Below are 18375 nucleotides of genomic sequence, written 5' to 3'. Positions count from 1 at the left end.
TGCTTCCATCCTCATGTGAATCTGAAGCACTAGCCATGAACATAGGCCAGGGCCTCAGCCGTTCCTTGCGTCGTAAATGGCATATTGGCAAGTTTACGCTTCTCATCAGACGCTTTCAATTTTGATTTTTGGGTCATTTTACTGAACTTTTGTTTTTTGGATTTTACATGCTCTCTACTATGACATTGGGCATCGGCCTTGGCAGACGACGTTGATGGCATTTCATCGTCTCGGCCATGACTAGTGGCAGCAGCTTCAGCACGAGGTGGAAGTGGATCTTGATCTTTCCCTATTTTTACCTCCACATTTTTGTTCTCCATTTTTTAATGTGTGGAATTATATGCCAGTATCAATAGCAATGGCCTACTACTATATATACTGCGCACAACTGAAATGCACCACAGGTATGGATGGATAGAATACTTGACGACAAAGAGGTAGGTAGAGCAGTGGCCTTCCGTACTGTACTGCTATATATACTGGTGGTCACTGTCAGCAAACTGCAAAACTAAAATGCACCACAGGTATAGAATCTAGATGGATAGTATACTTGACGACACAGAGGTAGGTAGAGCAGTGGCCTTCCGTGCCGTACTGCTATATATACTGGTGGTCACTGTCAGCAAACTGCAAAACTAAAATGCACCACAGGTATAGAATCTAGATGGATAGTATACTTGACGACACAGAGGTGGTCATTCCGAGTTGATCGCTCGTTATTTTTTTTTCGCAACGGAGCGATTAGTCGCTAATGCGCATGCGCAATGTCCGCACTGCGACTGTGCCAAGTAAATTTGCTAAGAAGTTTGGTATTTTACTCACGGCATTACAAGGTTTTTTCTTCGTTCTGGTGATCGTTGTGTGATTGACAGGAAGTGGGTGTTTCTGGGCGGAAACTGGCCGTTTTATGGGAGTGTGTGAAAAAACGCTACCGTTTCTGGGAAAAACGCGGGAGTGGCTGGAGAAACGGAGGAGTGTCTGGGCGAACGCTGGATGTGTTTGTGACGTCAAACCAGGAACGACAAGCACTAAACTGATCGCACTGGAAGAGTAAGTCTCGAGCTACTCAGAAACTGCACAGATAAATCTTTTCGCAATATTGCGTATCTTTCATTCGCAATTTTGCTAAGCTAAGATTCACTCCCAGTAGGCGGCGGCTTAGCGTGTGCAATGCTGCTAAAAGCAGCTTGCGAGCGAACAACTCGGAATGACCACCAGAGGTAGGTAGAGCAGTGGCCTTCCGTACCGTACTGCTATATATACTGGTGGTCACTGTCAGCAAAGCTCTGCACTGTACTCCTCCTATATAATACTGCTGGTCCCCAGTCCCCACAATAAAGCAGTGTGAGCACAGATATATGCAGCACACTGAGCACAGATATGGAGCGTTTTTCAGGCAGACAACGTATAATACTGGTGGTCACTGGTCTGCAAAACTCTGCACTGTACTCCTCCTATATAATCATCTGACTAGCTAAATCAGGGGTGGGGAACCTTTTTTCTACCAAGGGCCATTTGGATATTTATAAAATCCTCGGGGAGTACAAAAATTATCAACTTAAAAATTACCCTGCCCCCCAGTAGTTATGCCCCTTAATGGTACTTAGTGCGCGTGCCAAAAATGGGTGTGGCCAATTAAAATGGGGCATGATACACATATGTCCTCAATAGTGCAGTGCCAGATACACATATGCCCGTGCAGTGACAGATACACATGTCGCCACAGTGCCAGATACACAAATGCCCCATAGTGCTAGATACACAAATGCCCCCACAGTGCGATATACACAAATGCCCCCACAGTGCCAGGTAGATATTGCCCCACACATGCGTCCCCCCCCACCCACTGTGCTGCTCACCTCTGCTGCTGTGTGTCAGGGGAGGGGAGGAGAGCGCAGCGTGAGCCTCTCCTGCCCCTTAATGCTCCGTCCGGCGGCGGCGTGTCTCAGCTGTCAGGGGCCAGGCAGGGAGGAGAGCGCAGCTATGCTGGGCGGTGGTGGTGTGTAGGGCCTCAAACCAGCCGCCGGTTCGTGAGCCGATCAGAGCTCGCAGATCGGTAGTGGCGGCTCTTGATTGGCTGGCGGTCAGCGAGTTCTGATTGGTTTGAGATTCTACCCGCCGCTGCCGCCGGACATAGTTGCGCTCTCCTCCCTGCGGCTTTGTGGGCCTTATACGGCCCGCGGGCAGGAGGTTCCCAACCCCTCAGCTAAATAGACCAGCCACGGCTTATGCAATGCTGACAGCTCGGTTCACTCTCAAGGTGTGGGACAGACTGTGTATATCTCATGGTCTAGCTCCGCACCCCTCTCCTATTTGGAACCATCCTTTATTTACTCTTGGATGAAGCGGCCCAATGGCCTCTTTTTAGCAGTACTTGCAAATGGTCAGCTTCATTATCTCGCAGTTTCCTTCCCATACTCTACAGGCGCTGTCTCCAATTGAAAACCTTAGTGTATACTCGATAGGAAAGAAAATATCTCTGCCCTATACCTCTTCATTCTAGCCCTGACTCCTCCTGACCGGGAACCTCAGTAGTTGGCTTGGGAAGCTGATTTATCTGACGCTATTGAGGATGAGGGATGGTCCATCATTAGGACCAGAACTGCTAAAGCCTCTATAAGTGTGGCCATCAGGGAAACGTGTTATAAGGTATACATGAGATGGCACTTGGTGCCATCTGAGCTTCACACCCTATTTCCATCTACACCAAGCTCCTGCTGGAGACATTGTAGTGAGCAGGGTACGTTTTGCCTTACACGGTGTTCACACCCCTGTAATTGACTCATATTGGGAGTAAGTATGGGATCTGATATACAGGTCACAGAAATGTCTGTGCCTTGAGATGTTTCTGTAGCGCTCTTGCGTGCCCCAGTATTGCCCGCTAGCAAACATCAGGACAAGCTAATAGTCCATACTGATTGTCAAAAATTGGAAATCTCCAGTAGCACCGTAATTACTGTCCCTTTGTGCTCGTGTTCTACTTGTGGCCTCAATGGAATACATCTCGAGCTTACAAACTGACACTGTGGCTACCTTTCACAATGTATGGTCCCCGAGGTATCGATTTCAGTCCTCCCCTCTACCCGGTCTCTGCTAATAGTCTTTTCTTTTACCACTACTTTTATATTTTTTTCCCCTTTAATGTCCCCATCTGGTTTTGTCAAATTGGTGTTTCTATTGTATTTCTTTTATATTACCCTAGTCTTGGTGTCCTTTATGCCCATTCATAATGACTGGTTAGCCCCTAGTCTGTCGCGTCTTTCTTCAGTTTCTGTGTACCCTACTGATATAGGGGGTCATTCCGAGTTGATCGCTAGCTGCATTCGTTCACTGTGCAGCGATGAGGCAAAAAAATGGCACTTCTGCACATGTGTATGAGGCGCAATGCGCACACGCGACGTACTATTACAACGGCCGATGTAGTTTTGCACAGGGTCTAGCGAAGCTTTTCAGTCGCACTGCTGACCGCAGAGTGATTGACATGAAGTGGGTGTTTCTGGGTGTCAACTGTCCGTTTTCAGGGAGTGTTCGTAAAAACGCAGGCATGCCTGGGCGAACGCAGGGCGTGTTTGTGACATCAAAACAGGAACTGAATAGTCTGAAGTGATCGCAAGCGCTGCGTAGATTTTGAGCTACTCAGAAACTGCACAAAAAAAATTTGTAGCCGCTCTGCGATCCTTTCGTTTGCACTTCTGCTAAGCTAAAATACACTCCCATTGGGCGGTGGCATAGCGTTTGCATGGCTGCTAAAAACTGCTAACGAGCAAACAACTCGGAATGAACACCATCATTTCTGTGTACAATGTTTTAATGTAACAGAACTGTGTATACCCATCTTATTGTGTACCCGCTTACTGAAAATAATAATTTAAAAAAACATTGTTTTAAATTTAGAGTTCATAGAATCTCCAGCGGATCTGTTTGCGTGACGACATTTGATATTGGGCCTATAGTTCTATTTTAAGTGAATTGATTGACAAACCCTTTGGTCTAAACCTAATAATTTAAAGGTTACATGAAAGTGTATTCCACGTGTGACATTTTATAAATAATATTGTTAACAAAAACTTTTGTGGACCATTATAGGAAAGTTTCCATTTAAACGGCAGGCCACAATTTCCAGTATTTCCATTATTTGTTCCACATTACCAGCTGTGAAGCAGTGCCTCGTGTAAATGTAATATGTATTTGACTCCGCAGATAGTGGCTCATTTATCAGGCTGTGACCCGGCCTCGGTGGCAGAGTGTCTGAAGAGGAAATCAGAGCAGGAGATTCTCTCCGTGACAGCACTAATGGTATGTTCTATCATCGCTTCATCCAGACTACAATAATAATGTTTATTAGGGGCCTAGTCATTATCACTTATGGCAGTGGTTTCCAAACTTTTTTGAATCACGGCGCCCTAGAATATTAGAATTTTTTTCACGGCACCCCAGGCCAAAAATTTCTTATTGAGAAATTTAGAAAGAAATATTACAGTAAGTAGATCGCGTTTATATGTCATCCTTAGGGTCAGTTGTGTGGTGAGGGACAAGATTTGCTTCTGTTTGGCCACATATTTTATGACTGGCAGCCACCAGCACTGGTTTTGCCTATTATATTGACCATGAATAATTTGAATTGGTCCTGGACCACCAACCCGGGGCACCCCTGCAAGTGTCCCGAGGCACACCAGGGAGCCACGAACCTATGACTTATGGGCTTGTTACACATGCAGAAACGCTGGTTCTCAGAGCCCACTCCTTCCTATGTGAACTAGAGATGAGCGCCTGAAATTTTTCGGGTTTTGTGTTTTGGTTTTGGGTTCGGTTCCGCGGCCGTGTTTTGGGTTCGAACGCGTTTTGGCAAAACCTCACCGAATTTTTTTTGTCGGATTCGGGTGTGTTTTGGATTCGGGTGTTTTTTTCAAAAAACACTAAAAAACAGCTTAAATCATAGAATTTGGGGGTCATTTTGATCCCAAAGTATTATTAACCTCAAAAACCATAATTTACACTCATTTTCAGTCTATTCTGAATACCTCACACCTCACAATATTATTTTTAGTCCTAAAATTTGCACCGAGGTCGCTGTGTGAGTAAGATAAGCGACCCTAGTGGCCGACACAAACACCGGGCCCATCTAGGAGTGGCACTGCAGTGTCACGCAGGATGTCCCTTCCAAAAAACCCTCCCCAAACAGCACATGACGCAAAGAAAAAAAGAGGCGCAATGAGGTAGCTGTGTGAGTAAGATTAGCGACCCTAGTGGCCGACACAAACACCGGGCCCATCTAGGAGTGGCACTGCAGTGTCACGCAGGATGGCCCTTCCAAAAAACCCTCCCCAAACAGCACATGACGCAAAGAAAAAAAGAGGCGCAATGAGGTAGCTGTGTGAGTAAGATTAGCGACCCTAGTGGCCGACACAAACACCGGGCCCATCTAGGAGTGGCACTGCAGTGTCACGCAGGATGTCCCTTCCAAAAAACCCTCCCCAAACAGCACATGACGCAAAGAAAAAAAGAGGCTCAATGAGGTAGCTGTGTGAGTAAGATTAGCGACCCTAGTGGCCGACACAAACACCGGGCCCATCTAGGAGTGGCACTGCAGTGTCACGCAGGATGTCCCTTCCAAAAAACCCTCCCCAAACAGCACATGATGCAAAGAAAAAAAGAGGCGCAATGAGGTAGCTGACTGTGTGAGTAAGATTAGCGACCCTAGTGGCCGACACAAACACCGGGCCCATCTAGGAGTGGCACTGCAGTGTCACGCAGGATGTCCCTTCCAAAAAACCCTCCCCAATCAGCACATGATGCAAAGAAAAAGAAAAGAAAAAAGAGGTGCAAGATGAAATTGTCCTTGGGCCCTCCCACCCACCCTTATGTTGTATAAACAAAACAGGACATGCACACTTTAACCAACCCATCATTTCAGTGACAGGGTCTGCCACACGACTGTGACTGATATGACGGGTTGGTTTGGACCCCCCCCAAAAAAGAAGCAATTAATCTCTCCTTGCACAAACTGGCTCTACAGAGGCAAGATGTCCACCTCATCTTCACCCTCCGATATATCACCGTGTACATCCCCCTCCTCACAGATTATCAATTCGTCCCCACTGGAATCCACCATCTCAGCTCCCTGTGTACTTTGTGGAGGCAATTGCTGCTGGTCAATGTCTCCGCGGAGGAATTGATTATAATTCATTTTAATGAACATCATCTTCTCCACATTTTCTGGATGTAACCTCGTACGCCGATTGCTGACAAGGTGAGCGGCGGCACTAAACACTCTTTCGGAGTACACACTTGTGGGAGGGCAACTTAGGTAGAATAAAGCCAGTTTGTGCAAGGGCCTCCAAATTGCCTCTTTTTCCTGCCAGTATAAGTACGGACTGTGTGACGTGCCTACTTGGATGCGGTCACTCATATAATCCTCCACCATTCTATCAATGTTGAGAGAATCATATGCAGTGACAGTAGACGACATGTCCGTAATCGTTGTCAGGTCCTTCAGTCCGGACCAGATGTCAGCATCAGCAGTCGCTCCAGACTGCCCTGCATCACCGCCAGCGGGTGGGCTCGGAATTCTGAGCCTTTTCCTCGCACCCCCAGTTGCGGGAGAATGTGAAGGAGGAGATGTTGACAGGTCGCGTTCCGCTTGACTTGACAATTTTGTCACCAGCAGGTCTTTCAACCCCAGCAGACTTGTGTCTGCCGGAAAGAGAGATCCAAGGTAGGCTTTAAATCTAGGATCGAGCACGGTGGCCAAAATGTAGTGCTCTGATTTCAACAGATTGACCACCCGTGAATCCTTGTTAAGCGAATTAAGGGCTGCATCCACAAGTCCCACATGCCTAGCGGAATCGCTCCCTTTTAGCTCCTTCTTCAATGCCTCCAGCTTCTTCTGCAAAAGCCTGATGAGGGGAATGACCTGACTCAGGCTGGCAGTGTCTGAACTGACTTCACGTGTGGCAAGTTCAAAGGGCATCAGAACCTTGCACAACGTTGAAATCATTCTCCACTGCACTTGAGACAGGTGCATTCCACCTCCTATATCGTGCTCAATTGTATAGGCTTGAATGGCCTTTTGCTGCTCCTCCAACCTCTGAAGCATATAGAGGGTTGAATTCCACCTCGTTACCACTTCTTGCTTCAGATGATGGCAGGGCAGGTTCAGTAGTTTTTGGTGGTGCTCCAGTCTTCTGTACGTGGTGCCTGTACGCCGAAAGTGTCCCGCAATTTTTCTGGCCACCGACAGCATCTCTTGCACGCCCCTGTCGTTTTTTTAAAAATTCTGCACCACCAAATTCAAGGTATGTGCAAAACATGGGACGTGCTGGAATTTGCCCATATTTAATGCACACACAATATTGCTGGCGTTGTCCGATGCCACAAATCCACAGGAGAGTCCAATTGGGGTAAGCCATTCCGCGATGATCTTCCTCAGTTGCCGTAAGAGGTTTTCAGCTGTGTGCGTATTCTGGAAAGCGGTGATACAAAGCGTAGCCTGCCTAGGAAAGAGTTGGCGTTTGCGAGATGCTGCTACTGGTGCCGCCGCTGCTGTTCTTGCGGCGGGAGTCCATACATCTACCCAGTGGGCTGTCACAGTCATATAGTCCTGACCCTGCCCTGCTCCACTTGTCCACATGTCCGTGGTTAAGTGGACATTGGGTACAACTGCATTTTTTAGGACACTGGTGAGTCTTTTTCTGACGTCCGTGTACATTCTCGGTATCGCCTGCCTAGAGAAGTGGAACCTAGATGGTATTTGGTAACGGGGGCACACTGCCTCAATAAATTGTCTAGTTCCCTGTGAACTAACGGCGGATACCGGACGCACGTCTAACACCAACATAGTTGTCAAGGCCTCAGTTATCCGCTTTGCAGTAGGATGACTGCTGTGATATTTCATCTTCCTCGCAAAGGACTGTTGAACAGTCAATTGCTTACTGGAAGTAGTACAAGTGGGCTTACGACTTCCCCTCTGGGATGACCATCGACTCCCAGCGGCAACAACAGCAGCGCCAGCAGCAGTAGGCGTTACACGCAAGGATGCATCGGAGGAATCCCAGGCAGGAGAGGACTCGTCAGAATTGCCAGTGACATGGCCTGCAGGACTATTGGCATTCCTGGGGAAGGAGGAAACTGACACTGAGGGAGTTGGTGGGGTGGTTTGCGTGAGCTTGGTTACAAGAGGAAGGGATTTACTGGTCAGTGGACTGCTTCCGCTGTCACCCAAAGTTTTTGAACTTGTCACTGACTTATTATGAATGCGCTGCAGGTGACGTATAAGGGAGGATGTTCCGAGGTGGTTAACGTCCTTACCCCTACTTATTACAGCTTGACAAAGGGAACACACGGCTTGACACCTGTTGTCCGCATTTCTGGTGAAATACCTCCACACCGAAGAGCTGATTTTTTTGGTATTTTCACCTGGCATGTCAACGGCCATATTCCTCCCACGGACAACAGGTGTCTCCCTGGGTGCCTGACTTAAACAAACCACCTCACCATCAGAATCCTCCTGGTCAATTTCCTCCCCAGCGCCAGCAACACCCATATCCTCCTCATCCTGGTGTACTTCAACACTGACATCTTCAATCTGACTATCAGGAACTGGACTGCGGGTGCTCCTTCCAGCACTTGCAGGGGGCGTGCAAATGGTGGAAGGCGCATGCTCTTCACGTCCAGTGTTGGGAAGGTCAGGCATCGCAACCGACACAATTGGACTCTCCTTGTGGATTTGGGATTTCGAAGAATGCACAGTTCTTTGCTGTGCTGCTTTTGCCAGCTTGAGTCTTTTCATTTTTCTAGCGAGAGGCTGAGTGCTTCCATCCTCATGTGAAGCTGAACCACTAGCCATGAACATAGGCCAGGGCCTCAGCCGTTCCTTGCCACTCCGTGTGGTAAATGGCATATTGGCAAGTTTACGCTTCTCCTCCGACAATTTTATTTTAGGTTTTGGAGTCCTTTTTTTACTGATATTTGGTGTTTTGGATTTGACATGCTCTGTACTATGACATTGGGCATCGGCCTTGGCAGACGACGTTGCTGGCATTTCATCGTCTCGGCCATGACTAGTGGCAGCAGCTTCAGCACGAGGTGGAAGTGGATCTTGATCTTTCCCTAATTTTGGAACCTCAACATTTTTGTTCTCCATATTTTAATAGGCACAACTAAAAGGCACCTCAGGTAAACAATGGAGATGGATGGATTGGATACTAGTATACAATTATGGACGGGCTGCCGAGTGCCGACACAGAGGTAGCCACAGCCGTGAACTACCGCACTGTACTGTGTCTGCTGCTAATATATAGACTGGTTGATAAAGAGATAGTATACTCGTAACTAGTATGTATGTATAAAGAAAGAAAAAAAAACCACGGTTAGGTGGTATATACAATTATGGACGGGCTGCCGAGTGCCGACACAGAGGTAGCCACAGCCGTGAACTACCGCACTGTACTGTGTCTGCTGCTAATATAGACTGGTTGATAAAGAGATAGTATACTACTAATATTATATATACTGGTGGTCAGGTCACTGGTCACTAGTCACACTGGCAGTGGCACTCCTGCAGCAAAAGTGTGCACTGTTTAATTTTAATATAATATTATGTACTCCTGGCTCCTGCTATAACCTATAACTGGCACTGCAGTGCTCCCCAGTCTCCCCCACAATTATAAGCTGTGTGAGCTGAGCAGTCAGACAGATATATAATATATATAGATGATGCAGCACACTGGCCTGAGCCTGAGCAGTGCACACAGATATGGTATGTGACTGACTGAGTCACTGTGTGTATCGCTTTTTTCAGGCAGAGAACGGATATATTAAATAAACTGCACTGTGTGTCTGGTGGTCACTCACTATATAATATATTATGTACTCCTGGCTCCTGCTATAACCTATAACTGGCACTGCAGTAGTGCTCCCCAGTCTCCCCCACAATTATAAGCTGTGTGAGCTGAGCAGTCAGACAGATATATATAATATTATATATAGATAATAGATGATGCAGCACACTGGCCTGAGCCTGAGCAGTGCACACAGATATGGTATGTGACTGAGTCACTGTGTGCTGTGTATCGCTTTTTTCAGGCAGAGAACGGATTATAAATAAAAGTGGTGGTCACTGGTCACTATCAGCAAAACTCTGCACTGTACACTACTGAGTACTCCTAATGCTCCCCAAAATTAGTAAATCAAGTGTCTCTCTAATCTATTCTAATTCTAAACGGAGAGGACGCCAGCCACGTCCTCTCCCTATCAATCTCAATGCACGTGTGAAAATGGCGGCGACGCGCGGCTCCTTATATAGAATCCGAGTCTCGCGATAGAATCCGAGCCTCGCGAGAATCCGACAGCGTCATGATGACGTTCGGGCGCGCTCGGGTTAACCGAGCAAGGCGGGAAGATCCGAGTCGCTCGGACCCGTGAAAAAAAGCATGAAGTTCTGGCGGGTTCGGATTCAGAGAAACCGAACCCGCTCATCTCTAATGTGAACGTGGCCCGGAGGGTTGCTAAGAGGGATCCACTCGGATCCCTCCTCCGACATCGCCCAGCATGACCTTTGGCTGTGCGCATGCGTGACACGGATCACCTCTGTAGCAGTGATACTGATCACAGGCACTGCTGCTTTTTCACAGCAGCTCTCCCTGCACCAATGATAAATAGGCACTACAGAATTACAATTATCGGAACAATATCATCAAAACTGTGAGAAAGGATTAGTTATCTGGTTATTATAGATGCAATGTAGACAGAAGCTGACGTGACGACTGTTCAGTTTTTGCAGTAACTGTCTCTGTATTGTGGAACCTTTGTAGCTTTCTCTGTAGTTCTTTATCAGACTCAATGAGTCATCACTTTTCATTGGGTCACCGTTATCAGGCTGCTGTATTATCGCTTTACTTGGGTCAAAACACAACCTCGTCACATGTGCACCTCACCTCACCTCACCTCATTATCTACTGTGGTTGTTTTATGACTTGGAAAATAAGAAGCAGCGCTGTGTGTGTTTATCCGATCCTAATAAAGACGGAAAATCCAGAACAGGAACATGTTATAGAATTTCTGAGGCTGATTCTGAGTTTTCTGTAACCGCCTCTGAGTCTGCATGTCTGCGACTTAATGCAAGTGCTGCTACACAGCCCTTCCCTGGTATAAATCCATGCATTCAAACAGGGCCATCTTAACATACAGTATGGGCTCATTGGCAGTGGCGGAAGTTCGTCCCAGTTGCCCGGAGGCAAGATAAATATTGGTGCCCCCTAATTCCTATATTAAGATAAATAAATTTGCGTGTGTGTGGTGTTTTGAAAAAAATGTATATACTGTATTTATACATTTAATTGTCTTTTATTTTAAATCACGCAATTCTTAGCAGTCATTCCCAGGATTAGAACCCATGACCTGTTACACTGACAACAGACACTTTACTGATGGAGCTATTTGCTCCTGTATGGGAATCATGAGAATTCTAACTATATGAAGTTACGTGTAATTGTCAGAGAAGTAACTTCATATAGATAGAATTCTCATATTTCCTATACAGGAGCAAACAGCTCCACTAGTAAGGTGTCTGCTTCCAGTGTAATATGTCGTGGTTTCTAATCTTGGGTGTGACCCTTGTAAAATGTGTACCTACAGTATAATGAAAAGGGTGTGATTTGTAAGGTGCAGGGACCAGTGAGGAAGTCGGACACTGAAAAGACAGCGACAGATATCAATTAACTTAATTAAATGGTGTCACAGAATGGGAGGAGAGGTGCCCCCCTTCAGAGCAGGAGCCTGGCGGCAGATGACTCCGTTGCCTCCCAGAGTTCTGCCTCTGCTCATTGGGCAGTTGCCTAGGGCCCCACTATTCTAGGGGCCTTCGAGCAAGGGGCAGGCTGGGCCATGGGCATTTGCCCCCAATCCCCCCCCCCCCTTCCCCTGGCCAGTGCCTTCAGAGCTAGAGAATGCTGTCCGGCCACTCTGATTGTGAAATATCCAGAATGGCCAGGCTGCAATCTCTACCTGCCTCCCAGCCTGCAGCCAGACAGTGAATGTCTGTGAGCATGCTGATTGGTGGATGGCTGGAGTTTTCCACCAGAGTGCAGCATTCTCTACCTGCCTCTCAGCCTGCATTAAGATTGGTGGATGGCTGGAGTTATCCACCAATCAGAGTGCAGCCTTCTCCACATGCCTCTTATCTCCAGTGCACCTCAATCACAAATCCAACGCTATCTGGACACATGCGCAGAAGAAAATATGCTCTGCTGCATTCGACACCGGCAGGGCGTGCCCCTAAAAATCAGCCCCTTTTGTCCCTGTAAAGCCATCTGGTTTTTATTTGCAGCCATGAGGCTGCTTTTTAGGCCAAACGGTGAGTAGGGCCCAGTGACTCCAGAAGCCCTCACTCTGCATGTGCAGTGGAGCACTGCGTGGTCTGTCAGTGCCACTGCGAATCAACGATAACAATCACATTGGAGCTACCCATAACAGTATATGGGAGGGAAGGGGGGGGGGGGGTGGCTAGATGCATATATTGTGGTCAAATTAAACCTGTAGCAGAAATGTGGTTCCACTATGTGTGCCGATAGTACCATGTCGGTCACAGTCACTCGGCAGGGACCTCCAGGGAAGTACAGTATATAGGAATGGATCCTCACAACCCCCCCTCAGATATTGCTTCGTTTTTGATTGCGCATTACCCCTGGTTACATCGAAAAGCAATGATGATAAAAGGACATGGCTGAAGTGCACAGAAGGAAGAAACACAAAGCAATGTAGTAAAAGTTGCCGCAATGTCGGCTTTTGCAGCTGCGCTGGATATAGACACCGTCTGGTAGCACACATAGTCCTGTGCTGCAACAACCACTGACCTCTGCTGGGGTCTGTGTGCCCCATTGAAGGATCTTTGTTGTGAGGATAAATGTAATGATTAGAATGTAATAATGTACAATAGATGCCGCTGTCTCTCTGCACAGGGATTCCTGCCATTGCCTGTTTGTGTGGACGGCGTCTTTTTACCCAAACCAGCAGAAGAGATTTTGGCCGACAAGGAAAGCAATAAGGTCCCATTACTTCTCGGAGTGAACAACCAGGAGTTTGGCTGGATACTGCCTCAGGTAGGGCACATTCTAAAAAGCATAAAAATCCTGCGCTTTGTGTGTGAAGAATTAGTATTTTATTTACTGTAAATTTGGCATATGTCTTACTGTTGACTACCTTGGGAGAGGGACATAGCTGGGGTCCCGGGAACCCAGGAACACTTGGTGATTCCCAGGTCCTGTTTATTCCACATCTTACTAGAATTTCTCCCTTCATGCGCTCACTCGTTATTTCTGGCGGATTCAGTATGATTTACCAGCGGGCGGGATGCCGGCTATCCATATCCCGACAGCGGCATCCTGCCAGCCAGCAAATTGAATGTATCCCTTAAATCTCACACGTCAGATGCATATACGCGCCACTCAAGCACACTTATCTTATGAAATAAAGACACCACAACTGTAGTTGGCGTGAAAGGGGTCAGCTTCTATTTTCTGACTGAGAGGAAGGCCTATTAAATACAGGTTGAGTATCCCATATCCAAATATCCGATATACGGAATATTCCGAAATACGGACTTTTTTGAGCGAGAGTGATATAGTGAAACTTTTGTTTTCTGATGGCTCAATGTACACAAACTTTGTTTAATACACACAGTTATTAAAAATATTGTATTAAATGACCTTCAGGCTGTGTGTATAAGGTGTATATGAAACATACATGAATTGTGTGAATGTACACACACTTTGTTTAATGCACAAAGTTATAAAAAATATTGGCTAAAATGACCTTCAGGCTGTGTATATAAGGTGTATATGAAACATAAATGCCTTCTGTGCTTAGATTTAGGTCCCATCACCATGATATCTCATTATGGTATGCAATTATTCCAAAATACGGAAAAATCCCATATCCAAAATACCTCTGGTCCCAAGCATTTTGGATAAGGGATACTCAACCTGTACTAACACTAAAATGTAGACATCCCTCTCTAACTAAGGTGGCGGGGAGAAGAACGGTTAAACATGATAAACGTAACATGGGTGATCAATATCATAATACAGAAAAAGCTAGCGATAAAAACATATGTGTGAGGGAGCCTTCTGCCCCAGCTGTTCCGGGATCGGCCTCCTGCCTCCATCCCGGACATTGAAAATAAAAAAATCCAAGGACAGGGGTCGACCTTCTGCCACTACACCTGCCCACCACAGTTGTAGGGACGGAGGTACGCTCCGTCCCTACGGGGTAAAAAATTGGGCCACCGGCCCCGCCATCCACATATGTTTATACCAATTATATGGACCCCACTTGATAAAGTGATGGCCGTAAACTAATTCAAGACTATGAAATTTACCTAAAAATACACCCAAACTTCTAACCTTGAACTCATAATTAAAATTAAATAACCGTTCAGAAACCGGCCACCAAAAGCCGACACAAGGAATACACTGTAGAACAAAAACCAAGTCCCCAGGGCGGGAGGGCAGGTCACGAGAAGAGCTGGAAGAGAGGCAGGAAGTACCCGGTCAGCAGCCTATATGCATGACGGGCCAGCCCCTATACATGATCCAGCCAATCAGCCCCTCGTACCCTCTCTCTACGTTCCTCCCACCAAAAACATTAACCCCTTCCAAGCCAAGGTGATGCATAGAGCGGCGCTGCGGAAGCCCAGACGGTGCGTTTATGCTCCTATGGTCACATTATGTTCCCTACGCAGTCTTAAACCTCACACGTCAGATGCATCCACGCGCCACTCAAGCACACTTATCTTATAAAATAAATACACAACAACTGTAATTGGCGTGAAAGGGGTCAGCTTTTATTTTCTGACTGAGAGGAAGGCCTATTAAATACTAAAACTAAAATGTAGACTTCCCTCTCTAACTAAGGTGGCGGGGAGAAGAACGGTTAAACATGATAAACGTAACATGGGTGATCAATATCATAATACAGAAAAAGCTAGCGATAAAAACATATGTGTGAGGGAGCCTTGTGCCCCAGCTGTTGCGGGATCGGCCTCCTGCCTCCATCCCGGACATTGAAAATCAAAAAATCCAAGGACAGGGGTCGACCTTCTGCCACTACCCCTGCCCACCACAGTTGTAGGGACGGAGGTACGCTCCGCCCCTACGGGGTAAAAAATTGGGCCACCGGCCCCGCTATCCACATATGTTTATACCAATTATATGGACCCCACTTGATAAAGTGATGGCCGTAAACTAATTCAAGACTATGAAATTTACCTAAAAATACACCCAAACTTCTAACCTTGAACTCATAATTAAAATGAAGTAACCGTTCAGAAACCGGCCAACTGCCAGGTTACCAACCTGCCACCACCACCGAACTCAAAAACTCAAAAAGCAGAAAAACTAACTAAAGGGACCTAAAAAGCAGAACAAAACTAACTAAAGAGACCGAAAGAGAAAAACTACCTAAGGGGACCGAAGAACGTGAATAATGTCCTCCAAGAAGATCAGCATGCCAGCTGGCGACAAATGCACCCCGTCAGACCAGTACAGTGACGGATCCCGGAAGGAGATACCACCGTGCGGCACGACCAGCCTGCCATGCTGGAGGACAGCACAACCGACAACCGAATTGACCCGCCTCCGAACTAGGTCAATCGCCCTGGGGTTAAAGGCTCCACGCCAAGACCGCCGAGGGACGATGTCTGACCAGAGGATCAGGCAAAAATGGCCAGTCAGCCATAAGTTCCAACAGCTGACGGCTGATCTCGAGGCGAATGTCAAGCCCCGTGCGGCGCACCAGATCGTTGCCACCCAGATGCAAGACCAAAAACAGTGGGAACCCAAATCGGCCAACTGCCGCCCGAAGCCAGTCCCGCAGGCCGTCTACGCCCCAACCAGCGCACAGCCTGCAGCTCCAGAAACCGGGTTGTGTCGCAGGCCAGAGCCGACACACGGACAGCCAATAGATGTATGAATGGCCGACAAACCACATAAAGTGCGGATCTAACCGCCGTCCTGTAAAAGAAGGGTGTGACGAGGTTAATAAATTAAATAAAAGATAGCATTCTTAAATGAGCAACCTAACTGCGTCCCTAATGGGGGGGGGGGGGGGATTGGGCCACCCAATTTGACTTGAGGCAAAAACAAAACTTCCTTAGCCGGCAAAAGCCGCAGGTAAAACCAACGATAAAACAAAACTTCCTCAAGGCCCCCGCAATCGCAAAGTGCAACTGCGACGAGCGGCTAGTCCTCAAATGGGCGCACTGGGAGGAAAAGGCCTGATATAGCGTCTGACTGCACCAGTCCTCCACCTACCCAGTGCCCGGACTTCGACTTCGGACTAACCCGCTGCAGCGGCTGCTGAAGCAGCGCCGATGCGGAAAGAGTGAGTCCCATAGTCGGCCGGAGAGAGACCCAGGTACAAAAGACAACGTCCCAAAACCGACCGGAATTGATATCTGGTCACCGGGGAACCGTCACTATGGACGAGCCACCCGGGGGGCGTTGGAGGCCGAAGGGACGAATAAGCCAGGGCCGCGGCAACTGGACAATTGCCCCGCGCATGAGCCCGACCCATTCGAGCCCACTGCCCACTGCCGGCTACGTCAGTCTTGGAGCGCTGAATCCTGCACCACAAACCGTCGGGGCGTACGACGACGTGGGCTGCCAGCATGGGCGAGGCAGAAGTCCGAGAAACGGACACCAGCTCACCCACCCTGAATGCACCGTGGAAGGCCATCGTAAAGGCCACCATGAAGATGCGAACTTCGTATCCCGAGGAGCAAATACTCCGGAGGGATCCCAAAATCAGCCTCAGCAAAGCACCCGTGATCGGCAGGCGAGTATCCGGGAGGGGCGGGAACGCCCGAGCCCAACCTTTCAACACCCGCCGGAGGAAAAAGGACTTCGTAAAATCCGCTTTCCCCCGCAGCTGCAGAAAGTATGAAATACCCGCCAGAATCCTGCTAACAGACGCCCGCGAAATCCCGTCAGAGTACAACATCCAGATGTATTCTAAGAGTAAATCGTGAGAGGTCTTACCACGCTGGCCTCGCTCCAGGAGGAAGCGACTCCACCGCTCCCAGGCGGCCCGATAGGCCGTAAAAGTAGCAGGGGCCAATGACCTGTGTGCTAACTCCTCCAACCCGGGTGGATGACCTGCCACACATAAGCAGGACATGATTCCCCATGGATTAGCGCTGCAGGAGCCAAGCGCCGAAACCGCTGCCAAGCGCCCCGAGACACGGCATCCGCAATTTCGTTACGCACGCCAGGGACATGTTTGGCTCGCAACGTAATGTTGTTCACCAAACATAGCAAGACTATCTGCGCAAGGACCCGCAGGACCGGCAAGGACGTAGATTTTTGGCGGTTTATGGCAAAAACCACGCCCAAATTGTTGCACCAGAAGATAACCTGTTTGTTACGCAGGGCAACGCACCACAATTCCAGAGCGACCAGAATGGGAAATATTTCCAGCAACAGCATGTTCGTCGTGAGGCCCTTGTTAAGCCAGGCCCGAGGCCAGGGACACGCGCACCAACGGCCTGCGAAATAAGCTCCGAACCCGTAAGCGCCAGAGGCGTCCGTGAAAAGCTCCAGGGCTGGGCTAGACACAGCCGCCTCCTGCCAAATACAGATGCCGTTGAAACGAACAAGAAATTCGTCCCAAATGCGCAAATCCCTTCGGATTTCGAGAGACAACCTAAGAAAATGATGCGGGCGTCTAACCCCCACGGTAGCCCGTTCCAATTTTCTACAGAAGACCCTGCCCATGGGGATCACCTTGCAAGCAAAGTTAAACAGGCCCAATAAGGATTGAGCCTGTTTGAGAGTGAGCTTGCCCGCAGCCAGCGCATATAGGATACCGTCGTGTAAACGCAGCACCTTGTCCGCAGGGAGCCTACACAGACCACCGACCGTATCAATCTGAATCCCAAGGTAAACCAAGGAGGCGGAGGGACCCTCCGTCTTCTCAGGTGCCACCGGAACCCCGAAGTGTGCGAAGAGGGCAAGAGCCCCCCGCAGCAAATTGACGCAGCGATCCGAGCCTGATGGGCCGATAAAAAGAAAATCATCCAAGTAGTGTGAAATTCCCCGTTCGCCCGTCGATTGCTCGAGACACCAGTGGAGGAAAGAACTGAATCTTTCGAAGTAGGCGCAAGAAACAGAACAGCCCATAGGGAGGCACCGATCGATGTAGTAGCCATCATCTAGCTTAAAACCCATAAACCGAAAGGCAGACGGGTGCAGCGGAAGGAGACGGAATGCTGACTGGATGTCTAATTTACACATCACTGCCCCAGGCCCAAAGGACCGGATGGTGTCTATAGCTGAATCAAAGGAGAGGTAAACAACCCTACACTGCTCAGAAGGGATGGCA

At 48.2% G+C, this 18375-nt stretch overlaps 1 protein-coding gene across 2 annotated transcripts in view; it reads left to right on the top strand.

The window, feature by feature from the left end:
* The window catches only part of LOC134969580 (fatty acyl-CoA hydrolase precursor, medium chain-like), a 181196-nt gene that overhangs the window by 136082 nt on the left and 26739 nt on the right, over positions 1–18375 (top strand). Inside the window, exons 7-8 of one of the 2 annotated variants that reach the window (XM_063945628.1) lie at positions 4201–4296; positions 12957–13097. In XM_063945628.1, coding sequence (XP_063801698.1) covers positions 4201–4296; positions 12957–13097 — 237 coding nt within the window. The remainder of the gene's footprint in view (positions 1–4200; positions 4297–12956; positions 13098–18375) is intronic. The other variant, XM_063945629.1, reaches the window with a different exon arrangement.

The sequence above is a fragment of the Pseudophryne corroboree genome, chromosome 11 (assembly GCF_028390025.1).
Source record: "Pseudophryne corroboree isolate aPseCor3 chromosome 11, aPseCor3.hap2, whole genome shotgun sequence".
Lineage (NCBI taxonomy): Eukaryota > Metazoa > Chordata > Amphibia > Anura > Myobatrachidae > Pseudophryne > Pseudophryne corroboree.
This window is presented reverse-complemented; position numbering and strand designations above follow the sequence as displayed.